Source organism: Gadus morhua, chromosome 15, assembly GCF_902167405.1.
Source record: "Gadus morhua chromosome 15, gadMor3.0, whole genome shotgun sequence".
Taxonomy (NCBI): domain Eukaryota; kingdom Metazoa; phylum Chordata; class Actinopteri; order Gadiformes; family Gadidae; genus Gadus; species Gadus morhua.
In genome coordinates, this window is record NC_044062.1 from 5,951,393 (window position 1) to 5,965,321 (window position 13,929).

At 50.3% G+C, this 13,929-nt stretch overlaps 1 protein-coding gene across 1 annotated transcript in view; it reads right to left on the reverse strand.

The window, feature by feature from the left end:
- Positions 1–13,929, reverse strand: part of macrod2 (mono-ADP ribosylhydrolase 2) — a gene marked incomplete in the record, with an annotated part of 416,799 nt that overhangs the window by 84,038 nt on the left and 318,832 nt on the right. Inside the window, 1 exon segment of the mRNA XM_030378886.1 lies at positions 12,979–13,052. Coding sequence (XP_030234746.1) covers positions 12,979–13,052 — 74 coding nt within the window.

Here is a 13,929-nt window from a genome sequence, read left to right on the forward strand (position 1 = left end):
AACAAACTCCTTGATATATCTGATCCTATTATAGCACAAACACTTTCATCAGCTATGTGCCCCCCTTTTTATCTCACTGTAAAAGGTGAACGAGAAGGGCCTAACTGGCATCAAAAAATCTAAGGGTACACTCCACTGAAATCACAATGAACCCCTTTATAGCAGGGTGGTGGGTCTGATTCTATAGCCCGCACCTCACAGGCACACACACAACGCATAGAAAAGGGTGCGAAGGAGGTGCAGACTCACCCATCAGGGGAGATGATCAAAAGAGGAGCTCCATTGTGTGCAGCATAACTTCTCAACCTCGAGAGAATGCCAAGTGTAGGCCAAGGAGAGGAGGAGTTGAGCAGTCTGCACATCAAATGACTCAACGAGGCGGACTGAAGTTTGCCGGAATACTTTAGCGTTAACGTGTCCCGGATTAGATTAGATGTCCATCAAAGCTTTTATCAAACACTCCGTGGTGTTCGCATTACTAGGTGGGATTGCGTTTCATCACATCAGGAAGAAAATGAATCTAATAGCACAACGTAATGAAGGGGCGCATTTTCATTTCGGGGCACCTGAGAGAGAGTTGGTTAACAGGGCTCTGAAAAAAAGGGAAGGCTATAAATATATAATCATATCAACGAGCGCCATTTTACATTGATTTCTTAGACTTGAACAAACAAGCCTGTCCTGTCCACCATGATGCATGCTTTCACAAGTAATTGGAGTATACAATATGTATGTTTTAGTGAATAAGATATGACCTGACCTAACTTGAACTTTGCAGCAAGCTCAAGTCGTTTTTAAAAATGGCAAATCGTACATATACTGGCAGTTAACAAAACAGTAATCATGCATATTATGATCAACATTTCCCCTATACATTTCGGCTTCAGTAACCGCAAGACACTGCAGTATGGACCCTCTTTGGACTCTACGAGTATGAGAAAACTCCAGGGTGCTAACAATGCAGCTCTGCCGGTTTGGGTGTGTGTCTGTGTGTGTGTGCGTGTGTGTGTGTGTGTCTGTGTGTGTGTGTGTGTGTGTTACAGGGGACAGGACCTCAGGTGAACTGTCAGCCTTCAGCACATAAATAGTAATTCGGCCGATCTGGGAGAGATGACTATGGGGGGGCTCTCTCTTGGAGAAGGGGACGGAGACTAATCACAATATGGAAAAAAATCCACAGAGGAAAGAGTGGGAGCAGATACCGCTGGGTTTGATTTCTCCGGCTGGAGAAGCTAGGCGTGTGGGGTGTGAGGATACATAAACTTTTATAGATCTATAGGTCTGCAGCCAGCTCTCCGAGAGCTCTCCCGTTCTCCCTCCGATTCACCATATTTAAGAAAGGCAACTTTATTGTTTCAGAAGATTGAATTTCTTTAAGTGCTCTGTTATATGATATAAACCACTCACTGAACAATAAACAAGGCAACACATTATATAGGTGTATTCATATATAGATATAAATATATATATATATATATACACTTCATACACAATAGTTGTAAAAGAAATAATAGCGCAAATAAACAGCCCTGCACAATTGAATAACCGCATCGATGCAGTGGATCTCCGATTCACCCAGGTCACCCACACACACTCTGCGTCCAACAACAAACCAGGAGAAACGCAGAGCGGCTCGCCTGAACCGGCAGTCAGTGGGGTGGAGGAGGAGGAGGAGCAATATATGAGATTGCACCCAGAGAGAGAGAGAGAGAGAGAGAGAGAGAGAGAGAGAGAGAGAGAGAGAGAGAGAGAGAGAGGGAGAGAGAGAGAGAGAGAGAGAGAGAGAGAGAGAGAGAGAGAGAGAGAGAGAGATGGAGAGAGAGAGAGAGAGAGAGAGAGAGAGAGAGAGAGAGAGAGAGAGAGAGAGAGAGAGAGAGAGAGAGAGAGACAGAGAGAGAGAGAGAGAGAGAGAGAGAGAGAGAGAGAGAGAGAGAGAGAGAGAGAGAGAGAGACAGACAGAGACTGAGAGAGAGAGACAGAGAGAGAGAGAGAGAGAGAGAGAGAGAGAGAGAGAGAGAGAGAGAGAGAGAGAGAGAGAGAGAGAGAGAGAGAGAGAGAGAGAGAAAGTAATGGAAAAGGACTTGATCTGTCACAGACCCTGGTGGTGATAGAATGCCATACGCTCCGGCGTGACAGTGTGATGTCGTGTTGGCGCAGACCTGATGAATGCATTGGCCGGGAGTCAGGCAGCCCCCACCCCCCCCCCCCCCCCCCGCCCTATACCCTGGCAGGGCGGTGGCCCCCGGCTCGGCGCAGAGTATGTGTATTGGGCGGTATGGAGAGTGACACGCTGTTACAGGAAGTCGGGGAGCCGCGTGGGGAATGGGTTTATGGTAAACAGCCGGAGCACTTTAAAATCCCTGCTATTACCTCCAAAAGGATTGTGTATCGTGGGAGGTCAGATGGAAGTGTGTGTGTGTGTGTGTGTGTGTGTGTGTGTGTGTGTGTGTGTGTGTGTGTGTGTGTGTGTGTGTGTGTGCGTGTGTGTGTGTGTGTGTGTGTGTGAGAAAGCATTGTATGTGTGTATGTGTGTGTGTGTGTGTGTGCGTCTGAGCATTTGTTTGTGTATAGGTGAGAGTGAGTGTGTGTGCTTGTGAGTGTATGTGCGTGTGTCGTGCGTGCGTGCGAGTGTGTGCGTGTGTTTGTGCGTGCGGGTGTGAGTGTGTGATGTCCGACTGAACGTCTACGTGCTTGGTCATGGATGAAGGTGAAGGGAGTGTGGAGGGAGGGAGGGGGGAGGGAGGAAGGACTGAGGGAGGGAGGGAGGGGGGAGGGAGAGGGGGAAGGAAGGAAGGAAGGAAGGAAGGAAGGAAGGAAGGAAGGAAGGAAGGGAGAGAGGCAGGAAGGAAGGAATGAGGTAGGGAGGGAGAGAGGGAGGGCAGGAGGGAAGGAGGGAGGGAGGGAGGGAGGGAGGGAGGGAGGGAGGGGGGAGGGAGAGGGGGAAGGAAGGAAGGAAGGAAGGAAGGAAGGAAGGAAGGAAGGAAGGAAGGAAGGAAGGAAGGAGGTAGGGAGGAAGGAGATAGGGAGGGAGAGAGGGAGGGCAGGAGGGAAGGAGGGAGGGAGGGAGGGAGGCAGGAAGGGGCTGTGGTGGGAGGGAGGGAGGACGGAAGAGAAGGAGGAAGGAGGGGAGGGAGAGAAAGAGGGGGGGAGTGAGGGAGGGAGGGGGAGGGAGAGAGGGAGGGAGGGAGGGGGAGGGAGAGAGGGAGGGAGGGAGAGAGGGAGGGAGGGTGCCGGGTGACCTGGCCCGGGACAGGTGTTAACCCACCACGCACCACCTGCCTCCATGCCAGGGTCCTGTAATTAACGCTGACCTCCCCTGACCTCTCCCTCCCCCTCAGACGTACACGACGTCGTTACAGCCTCAAGCGTCTTCTTTATTCATTATCATCCGGCGTTTCCATATTCATGTGAGGTAAACACAGGCTCGGCTCTTCATAAACCCAGACCTCAGTCGGCCTCGCCCACCTCTGTATAAAGGTCACACTAAAAGGCAGACAATAAACGTCTCTGCCGCTTCTATACCGCCGCTTTAATTACACTTTTACTCTTAATTGGTTAAAATTACCCAACGATTATGCATGCGCAAAAAACGCATATTTTTGCTGTTTGCAATTAATTCCCAAATACCACAGACGCTTTCATCAAGAGTGATTCTCAGTGCGTTCAGCAACGCGTCAGTAAGCAGTAAGTAAGGGGTTAGTTAGACGGTCTTACTCAAGGACACAGGTTGGTCCCAGACATGGGCGATGGAACCGTCAACCCCAAGTCACCACACCGCTCCCTGCCCAGAGAGACCGTGTTGATTTTTGTCCGGTTTCCTCCGTCCGGCCCCCCCTGCAGAGCGTGAGGGACGCCCATCCCGCGTCCCCCCACGCGTCTCTCAGAGTGGTACCACCACGGATCAAGCGCGACCTGCAATCCGCCGCTGTTTGTTCGTTTAGGACTTTGAGAACAGGGAGATGGGATCAGACCTGTTAGGGGTACAGCGCAGTGCACGCCCAGGGCGGCGGGGGCGTCAGAGACTCATCTTCTCTGGTGGCGCCGAGGACTTGAAACACATGAAACGCTCCGGGGTTCTGGGAGAGGGCTCCGGATCCGAGGGGGATCGCGCCTCAGAACTCGGCACCTCAAACGGAATTAACGGCTGCTTTTAGACTATTGTTGAGTAGTGTGATATCAAAACCGAAAAATATCAATCCCGAGAGGATAAAAGCGTGAGACATCAAAGGGATTAACATGAATCGATACATGGATACACGATACCGTGACTGGCATTATATGTAATAATACCCATCGACACTGCGTCTCTATCAACCTGCCAACCTTTCCATACACCTCTCCGCCTCTCCTACCTATCTGTCTGTTTAATAAAACATATCTACTGGTGAGGGATGTGTAGCACACCCTTAACCCACCTCCAAACCTTAAAAAAATATTTATTTTCCCCCAACCTTTGGGCGATAAAAAAATAAAAAGTGTCCCTATCGAGTGATTTATTCTGAGAAATAAAACATTGACTTTCAAATGCACCATTGGCTCCAGCCCGGCTTTAAGGGCTGATTTGATCCCTCTCTCAGATGGTGAGAGATACGGCCCATTCCCTCTAATCACATGCCAGACTCTGTGCAATCACACCCGGTCACAGCTATGGTAATCACCGCGGTGGTCCGCACGCGCCTTCCCTTCACCCGCCGACGCCAGCCGCACAATGTCACTCAGGGTCTGAAGCCGGGAAAACGCCGGCCGCAGCTCCCCACAACAACAGACCTTGGTGTACTAGAGCCTTCCCCCTCCCTCGCTACCCGCTGGGGGTACACTATAGACAATCTAGCCCTCCGCACTCTAGGGCTAGCAGATGCAGTGTGCCGGGGTGCCGTGATGAAATGCAGTATTCGGGACAACGCCCGACCACGGCTGCTGCCGCAGTAGCGGCGGCGGCGGCTGCGGCTGTAGCTTCCTTCCAGGTCTGTCTTGCACTCGGCTGCACAGGATTAGCAAGCCACTGGTACACCCAGGGAAGGGATTTGTTAAACAAGCATCCGCGTAAAGACCATCAGGCGCGGGGTGTCGAACAATGTTTCTGAGGCTTCTCCTCGGATTAGGAGGCTGGCCTTGACTTTCGAAAAGACGAGTCTCTAAAGATGTTTTTTTCCACCTGTTTGGCCTCGGTTCTGCAAAAGCATCTGATGCATCCGGGAAAAACACACAAGCGCCCTACTCAGAGTCTTTTTCGGTTTGATGGCATTTAAAGTCGTTTCCCAATGTTCCCAATACTGTAATTTAATAATCAGCACGTACGCTACAGAAAGGCCGAGCAAGGTTATGCCTGCGGCCCGGCTGATTGTTACTCAACGTCAAGCCCATCATTGAGTGGGGGGACAGCAGGGTGGTCATTATGTCCTCGTTCCATATCTCTATCTGCAGGCCTCAGAGAGAGGCTGTAATTAATAGCTGTGATGAATGATCCGGTCACAAAGCGGGCCCCTTTTTTGCTAGCTTGGTCTGACCTCGCGCCGTCGCCTTAAATTGAGTTTGCCGGATCATCCTTCTTACGCCACAAGCAGACACTAACGCAACACGCACAATCACATCCACAAAAAGCCCACACAAACACACACCCCCCACACACACACACACAAACAAACCCGCGCACAACACAGAGATGCATTTGTGCCGACACACCTCGGCTGCTAAAGGTCTCTACGCTTCAGTGTGGTGCAGTGCGGTGTAAAATTGTGTTCAAAAGCAGTGAATGAGCAAGCGGGCGATATGAGGTGCCCTCAGCCCTCTCTTCGCAATGCAACGGCCCGGCCCGCGGCGGCTTTATCACGCCGTGCCAGCCCCCGGTTATCTGCTGCTACACTAAATCAATTAGCATGTCATTAAGATAGACTGCTCCGACGCCGCGGCCACAGAGGCTGCGACAGCACATGCTGCATGGACATGGAGGGGGAGAGAGAGAGAGAGAGAGAGAGAGAGAGAGAGAGAGAGAGAGAGAGAGAGAGAGAGAGAGGGGGGGAGAGAGAGAGAGAGAGAGAGAGAGAGAGAGAGAGAGAGAGGGGGAGAGAGAGAGAGAGAGAGAGAGAGAGGGGAGAGAGAGAGAGAGAGAGAGAGAGAGAGAGAGAGAGAGAGAGAGAGAGAGAGAGAGAGAGAGAGAGAGAGAGAGAGAGATATAAAGAGATAGAGAGGCGAAATAAAAGAGTGAGAATGGGGTGACAGAAAGACAGAGATGGACAGAGAGAGAAGTGTGGAGGGCATGCAATTGCAGATCCCATGTGTCAGTGTATGGTGTCTGCCTCTATCGGTGGGCCAGTAGTGTGCCTGCAGGACCAACTTAACATTGCCAGTGAATTCTAAAACATTGGCTTCTTAGGTCCTAACTAAGCCTTGATAAAGTGGCTTAATTTAGTACTGAATAATTTAGTACTTACCCAGAATCACAGCGTTCTGGGTAAGTAATCTCAATCGTTGAATAAAGGCTAAATCTTAATATCTTTAGATTGATTCATGTTTTTTAAGTTATCAATGGAAGCAAAATACAATTCTTCCAAGCTATACTTAAAAAGTAACACATTCTGCCAGAATTAAGTTGCGTTGAAAACAGCGTTTAATTATCCTCCTCTAGACAGAGATAAAAATGATGATTCAACGGCTTCGATGGAACGCTCTTACACAGATTAGGGCTGTCACAAAGAAGGTACTCATTTCTAAAGTCGACAACAGAGAAACGAGGAGCTGTACCGGCGGTGAGGTAACAGTCTGGGCTCGTGACACGATGGAGAGCTGATATATTTAATCCGCGCTTGTGTGCGCGTGGCAGCCTTGTGAAGACGACAGATCAATCACACATTTCAGATAAACAGTGAGAAGCACTGCAGACTTTCGGGCGCTTGTGATCTTCCGCCTTCGTCTTTCAAATCTCTGAAAGGTTTTTTTCTTTTTTGTATCGCGCCGGATTGAAGGAAAGGAACCCAAGAGCGACTCCATATTTAATTTAAGAAACAACTTTTTCGCCCCGATGTCAATTCTGCCATTGGAGCCATATGATGTAGAATCTATTGAAACGATACGACTCTTTACCTCCAGTCAGACCCTGAGGTGAGGTGGGGACAATCACACACCGCAAGTCGTGTTACCCCCCAGTGGGCCAAATAATAAAAGCCTTTGATCGTAAAATCCATAACACGGTAAATGCAGTGGCTGGGCAGAGGCTAAGGCGCCGTCACTAAGCTATCAGACTACCCTCAATGCATTACCCCCCCCCCACCCACCCACCCACCCTCCAATGTTGTGGTTTCCAGCTCAGGGGCAGCATCAGGTGATTCCCCCGCTGAATCCAAGCCTGCATGGAGGGCATCGTCGGTGAACACACATGGGTCCTAGCCCCGTGCGCGCCCCTAACACTGTGCTCCAGGGACCGGGGTGAGTGGATGGGTGTTGAGTCACACTGCCGGCCTCTGACGAGACTCCCTTTTAATCTCCTTCCTTCATTGGTATCGTGTTCCTTTATTATATTCATCTCCTTCATTGTGTTGTTAAGCACCTTGTATTTCGATTCCGCTTGAACCGCTCAGTTCAAAAAAAGAACAGTGGGATGTGACGGTGACGTCACTCACACACACACACACTCACACAAATTGGGAACTGGGTTCCCTCAAGGCGCGTGTAGGCAGCGGCGGAACGATAATAGGAGACGCTGCGAGTAATGCCTTGAGAGAGGCCGCTCCGCAAGGCGGCGTGCCCTGGTTTACAATACCGACTACCGTCTGGATTCTGGCAGGGCCGAGCGCTGGAACAACACACGCATTTTGCACGCGGGACAGAAAAGCCCTGTCAAAACACCGGTAAATATAAATCCACTTTTTTTTTTTTTTTGATTTTATTTTAAAGGTGAAGCACACGCTATGGCGACGATAGCGTCGGCCCATCCGTCTTCCTCAGCCAAACAGCGATGAGTCTGTCCCTGCTGTCAGGTTACAGCTCCATCTGGCAGCCGCAGACAGCTCTCTCTCTCTCTCTCTCTCTCTCTCTCTCTCTCTCTCTCTCTCTCTCTCTCTCTCTCTCTCTCTCTCTCTCTCTCTCTCTCTCTCTCTCTCTCTCTCTCTCTCTCTCTCTCTCTCTCTCTCTCTCTCTAAACTGATATCCCCTCAAACAGAGCCGCAACACAATCATACAAAACACATATTTGTTTCCATTAGTCACTCTGCGTTTATCAGGGATGACTGCTATTCTCTCCTGTTCGGGAGAAAGGCTTTCCAGATGGAATTCATCATCAGAATGTCGGAGATGACAAATGCTAAGAATTCTTCGAGGATTTATTTTCGGTGGAACTAATGAAATAAAAAACAGAGCAACCGAAGAAAATGCCGAAGAAGGCCAACACCTGTTTGCGAAGAAAGTCGCGGGCATAGCAGGGAGGTCAATATGAAGAACACAACCCTGACAGATGTCTGAAAGATGGTTTCAACACAAATCTTCAATTTCGTTCCCCGGGCTGCTCCTGTGTAGCGCAGTGCAGCAGCACTTATTACACAGTACCAATCTGTCCCGAGTGCTCACACACACACACACACACACACACAGGTGCGCACACACACACACACACACACACAAACACACACACACATGGGTGCACACACACACGCACACAGACACATAGGTGCGCACACACACACACACACACACACACACACACACACATACGTGCGCACGCACCCGCACCCGCACCCGCACACACACACACACACACACACACACACACACACACAATCACACACACACACAGGTGCACACACAGACAGACAAACACACACACGGGTGCGCACACACACACGCACACACAGGTGCCCTCCAAAAGCTTCATTAAAAACCCTGGCCGTCTCGAGTCACGTCCGCTGTGGCCAAATAAAGTGTCACAGCTCATTTTTCATCCGCGGATTAAACCTATGTAAACCCAAATTAAACCAAATTACATCCCAAAATGAGAAATCAACCAAAGCCAGACGAGATGAAGGTGAGGTGTGCCTGGAGACCCCCTCTGCTGTCCGAGACAGACAGGGGGGGGAGTGTGGAGGAATATTATCCATCCTTGTACATAAATATATAAATATATACATGTGAGGTGATGGCTGTAGCCTCAGCGTCCACGGGGCCTCCCCCGCGTTTCAGAAACGATTAGAGCTTTCTGGGAGATTGTTGACGCGCGGCAACATACCTCTTTTGTGGTTTATTTGCGGGGCGGACACGGGGAGAAAAAAAAGGGAAAGGCAGCAGCAGCGGCGGCGGCGGCGGCGGCGGCGGCGGCGGCCTTTCAAAACCCTTTGATCCACGCTCCACTCCGGTCTTTAGAGATTAAAGGATTCTCTCTGGCTGACCACAGCAAGGCGGCTTATTCGTCCACAATGGAAACCCTGGCTGCTTTTCACACCGCATTTCACGCCGGCCTTGGGGCCCCCTTTGTAAGCCGGGCGAGGGGCATCAGGGATAAGGTGTGCTGGCCAAGGAGATAAACTCAGTGCTAATCAATCAGCCGTCGCACTCCTTCCGTTTATCTTGGCCTTTGTCACTCTCTCCCTGTTACGCACGTATATTGATCATAGACGCGTGCGTGCGTGTGTGTGTGCGCGGTGCAAAGGACATGAGCACCTGGGTACGCGGAGGTACGCACACAACGGGCGAGCGAGTGAGAGAGCGCACGCACACCTGCTGGATCCTTGGTTAAACGCGCCCCCCCCCCCCCCCCCCCCCCCCCCCATTCGACCAGGGACTCCGAGCCCTGGACCGCCCCACTCGCGTGCACACTTCAATCTGTGCACAATTAAGAGTTGAAATCGAATCGAGCGGCGAGCAACTTACACATTCCCCACAAAATGCGGGCTACCCTGGCCGAGCGCACACACACACACACACACAGACACAGACACGCATACACACGCACACGCACACACACACACACACACACCCCTGACGAGGTGGGTTTCACAGGCAGACCCACGGATGCTGGTATGGTTTGTGGAGCAGGAGAGGAGAGAGGAGGGGGGGGAGGGGGGGGGAAACCTGGTGGTTTGTGCTCTGGCGATGCCAGTGTGTCAGATCTAGAGCCAGGCCATTGTGCGGAGATTCAAACACAATGGAACAGAGCCATCCCCCATAGAGGAGGAGATGTCACGGACATGAAATTACTCGTCTCTATGGGCGGCCAATGCCCCGGCCCCCCGAAGGGGCCGTTGTGCCGAGGTACAATCGGGGCCCCGAGGTGGAGAGTGAGACGACCAATCGGCTCCCATTGTCCTTTGTGCGACAAAAGATGCTTTCTCATTCTTTTTTCCCTTTTTTTTTTTTCCTTGTTAGACATTCCGCACAGAAGTCGAACGATAGGGGCGGCCGCACACATGATGCGAGTGCACGTGGCCTTCCTTCGCCGCCTCTTCAACAGTGATAAAAAGACTTCCACCGTGTTGTGAAACACGTCATCGGACGTGTGTGCGCCATACAGAAGAACACAACACAATCACCATATTTGAATGGACTATGTGACACAAAACGCACACGTCGTCCATTCAAAGGTGGGGGATTGTGATGTGTTTGTCTGTATGGCACATACACATTATCTGAAGTGTGTTATGTGCCTTACGGACGAAAACGACACAATCCCCACATTTGAATGGGCTACGTGTGCGTTTTGTGTCACATTAGGGACGCCTGCGGCGGAGCCTCAGGCCGGTAAGCGTCCGTTATCCATCACATTAATACCGCGTGTGTCACCCCGAACGGACTAACCGTGATGGATTGTGCTTAGCATCCTGCGGCAGACAAGGCGGGGGAAGGCGCGCGGCTCAGCGCGTAATTTACAAGCGGATGTTAATACGCCTCATCATCGCCGAGCCATTCCTCATGCCGGCCTTCGAGAACCCGAATAAGACGCACGTTTGATTAGATTGTCAATGGATCGGATCAGAAATCCTCCGTCCAACCCCCGATGACAACAACAAATGGAGGCCCGTTATTTTGCATTCCACGACATTGCGGTCGACACTTTCCTCCACTTTTTTGGCAGTAATCTAGTTTAAGATCCACGTATTGGACCAGAGACCATGTAGACCATGGTCTCTGGTCTATGAGGTCTCTATGATGGCTCATTAGAGAGCCATCATTCCTCCCGTTCTCGATCCGTCGGCCTGTTCTGACGCCCGCCTTGCAGAACCTCACGTTCCCCGGCAGAAGGAGCAGTTGGGCGCGGTGTTTTTCTCTGTGCACTCCATCGACCCGCGAGTCAAAGCGCCATCAGTCACCAGTCCACGCGCTGCGCTACACAATCATTTTCACATCTCAGTGTGTTAGCTCCGTATATAGACACACAGCGCTACACTGGGCTACGGAGCCACAGGTGTCTGCCATGCACATTACTGCATTATTTATAGTTTTCCTCCCCTACCAAAAAAAAAACCCCTAAAAGCAGCAGTATGAAGCGCGTTTTATCGCATGGTGGTTGATGGATTCCCAGGCTACGCGTTTAGCTTCCCATCGGGCGACACGAGACAAGCCGCGGCAGCCGTGACGCATCGGCGGAACGGTAATCTCACGACAAAATAGCGCTCTGCTGTTTGCTAGCAGTATCTATAACGCCCGCTGAGGGATGTTGTGTTTCCAGAGCCTCGTGTGGCAGGCTTTCCAAGGCCCCTCCGTCAGCCGTGAATGACACAAACGCGGGCCATCGTCATCTGCAATGTCCTCCGACATCAAACAGTTTGATGTATGTGCAGGTCGATTTCCAGATCTCTCAAACGGATACAGGACACGTTTAAGGCGGAACATCGGCACTAAATCTTTTGTTAACCTTCACATGTTTCACTAAAATAACAGGCACTCTCTGTAAACGGCCTTGTCTAAGTTATTGTACAGTTAACAGCGTGGAACAGAGTGTTATTCCCCTTCAATAAACAAATGTACAATTGCCAAAAGCCACATTGCCACGGCGTTTATGTGCTCGAGGGTTGACACAGGTTCACTCAAGACATTTCCCCTCGCAAAGGGAAATCGGAATGACATTTTTAGCGAGAAATAGTATACATTTTCCCCTCCAGACAATCTGTCAACACAGGAGGGAACCAGTCGGGGCCAAGAGGCTACACGATATTCACGCTGCTCTAAGTCGTTCCTCGTCGTTCAATTAAACATGAAGCCGGATGGAAGTGCTCTCAACCAAACCATCTATTTCCAATCTTTCCAAAATGAGATGAAGGGTATCGGAATGAGCCGCAGATAGCTCTGATGAAAACATTCTGGTTGTATTCATCCGTAACCCCGCTGGTACGAACGCACACGCGGCGATTCGCCATCACCCAATCACGCACTTTGCCCCCGCTCTCGGTTAAAAAAATAAGCACATGTTTATCTGCGTGCCATAGAATGAACCGCCATGGCAGGATGGCAGCCAGATAATCAGGAATGATCGGAGCGTTTAGGACTTTATGGACGGGGGGCCTTGGGTTCTGGAGGGAACAGTCATCAGCCTAATAACCAAAGCCCGTTCATCTCTCCTATGATGTGTTTATCGTTGTGGTCCCCCCCCCCCCCTCAACCAGGCCTAGGACCCGTTCAACGAGTCACCCGACCGCGTAAGGTCTGATTAGTCCCAGGCAAGCTTTTAATTTGATATGCATGCCGCAGGACAGAGTGGGCGATCAAGCGAGGCAGGTGAGAGAGAGAGAGAGAGAGAGAGAGAGAGGGAGGAGAGAGAGAGAGAGAGAGAGAGAGAGGGGGAGAGAGAGAGAGAGAGAGAGAGAATACCCACTGGGTACAGACAGAGATATCATACTCATAATTGTTCGGCGTGTGTTCTGATACGCTCTGATCAGTGGGCCACTGACCGGCAACTCAAGGACACGGGGTAAGACAAGCGAGATGGACGCTCCCATCCATTACCCGGAGATAATTGGCGCAGGCTCTTCCCCCCGCTAAGACGGAGGCATGTCATACCTTGTCGGAGTTCTCCTCGATCCAGCTCTTGACGGTTTTGAGGGCGATGTCAGCGGCAGACTTGTTCGGGAAGCCTGAGAGAGAGAGCGAGAGAGGGAGAGGAAGAGAGACAGAGAGACAGAGAGGGAGAGAGGGAGAGAGACAAAGAGAGAGTGAGAGAGAGAGACAGAGAGAGAGACAGAGAAAGACAGAGAGAGCGAGAGGGAGGGAGAGAGATTGAGAGAAAGGAGAGATGCAAATGTTACTCTTGTTTATCATCATACAGCAGAAACAGGGACGGACAAAAGGAGGAGAAAAGCCCAGTAAACACACTGTTGCTGTGCTGTTAAAAACAGCACATTTCCTTAGATACCAAGAATCCTTTGAATAAATTGAAAACATTCAACACTGCCTTCCTCACAGTTACTGGGGAAAACTGTCAAATAAATAGCATTTGGCATTTCTAGCCAGAGGCACAAAGGTGGACATTATTAAATAAAAATACAGGCGCCCACCTGCCACGATCCACAGGAGGGAAAACAAAATACAAGCTACTAGTTCTGTGCTCCATCATCCTAAATTAAGTTCCTCATCGCCAACAGAAATATAGAGGATTTGTGCTTCCATTTTGGATTCGTGAGAATTGAGAATGTGAGATAATCAATCTAAGTTAATAAATCAGGTTAGTTATAGAGCTCTTTTCCCATGCCGTGCATCCAAAGCGATATTCACACGGAAGTACAAAGAGTGGCTTGAAGTAAGTCAAATCAAACAGGACTGGGGAAAGTAAAATTGTATATCAAATATGAAACCTGGATGTCAATTATGTCAGCCATTGCACTCCTAACCCTCCCCATACTCTGTGTTCCTTCTCAACTTTTCTTCCTTGTTAATTAAGTCAGGATGTCGTATATACACGGCTTGGGAAGCCATTTTGAGAACTGCCACAGCTACAAAAATAAACATGATGCA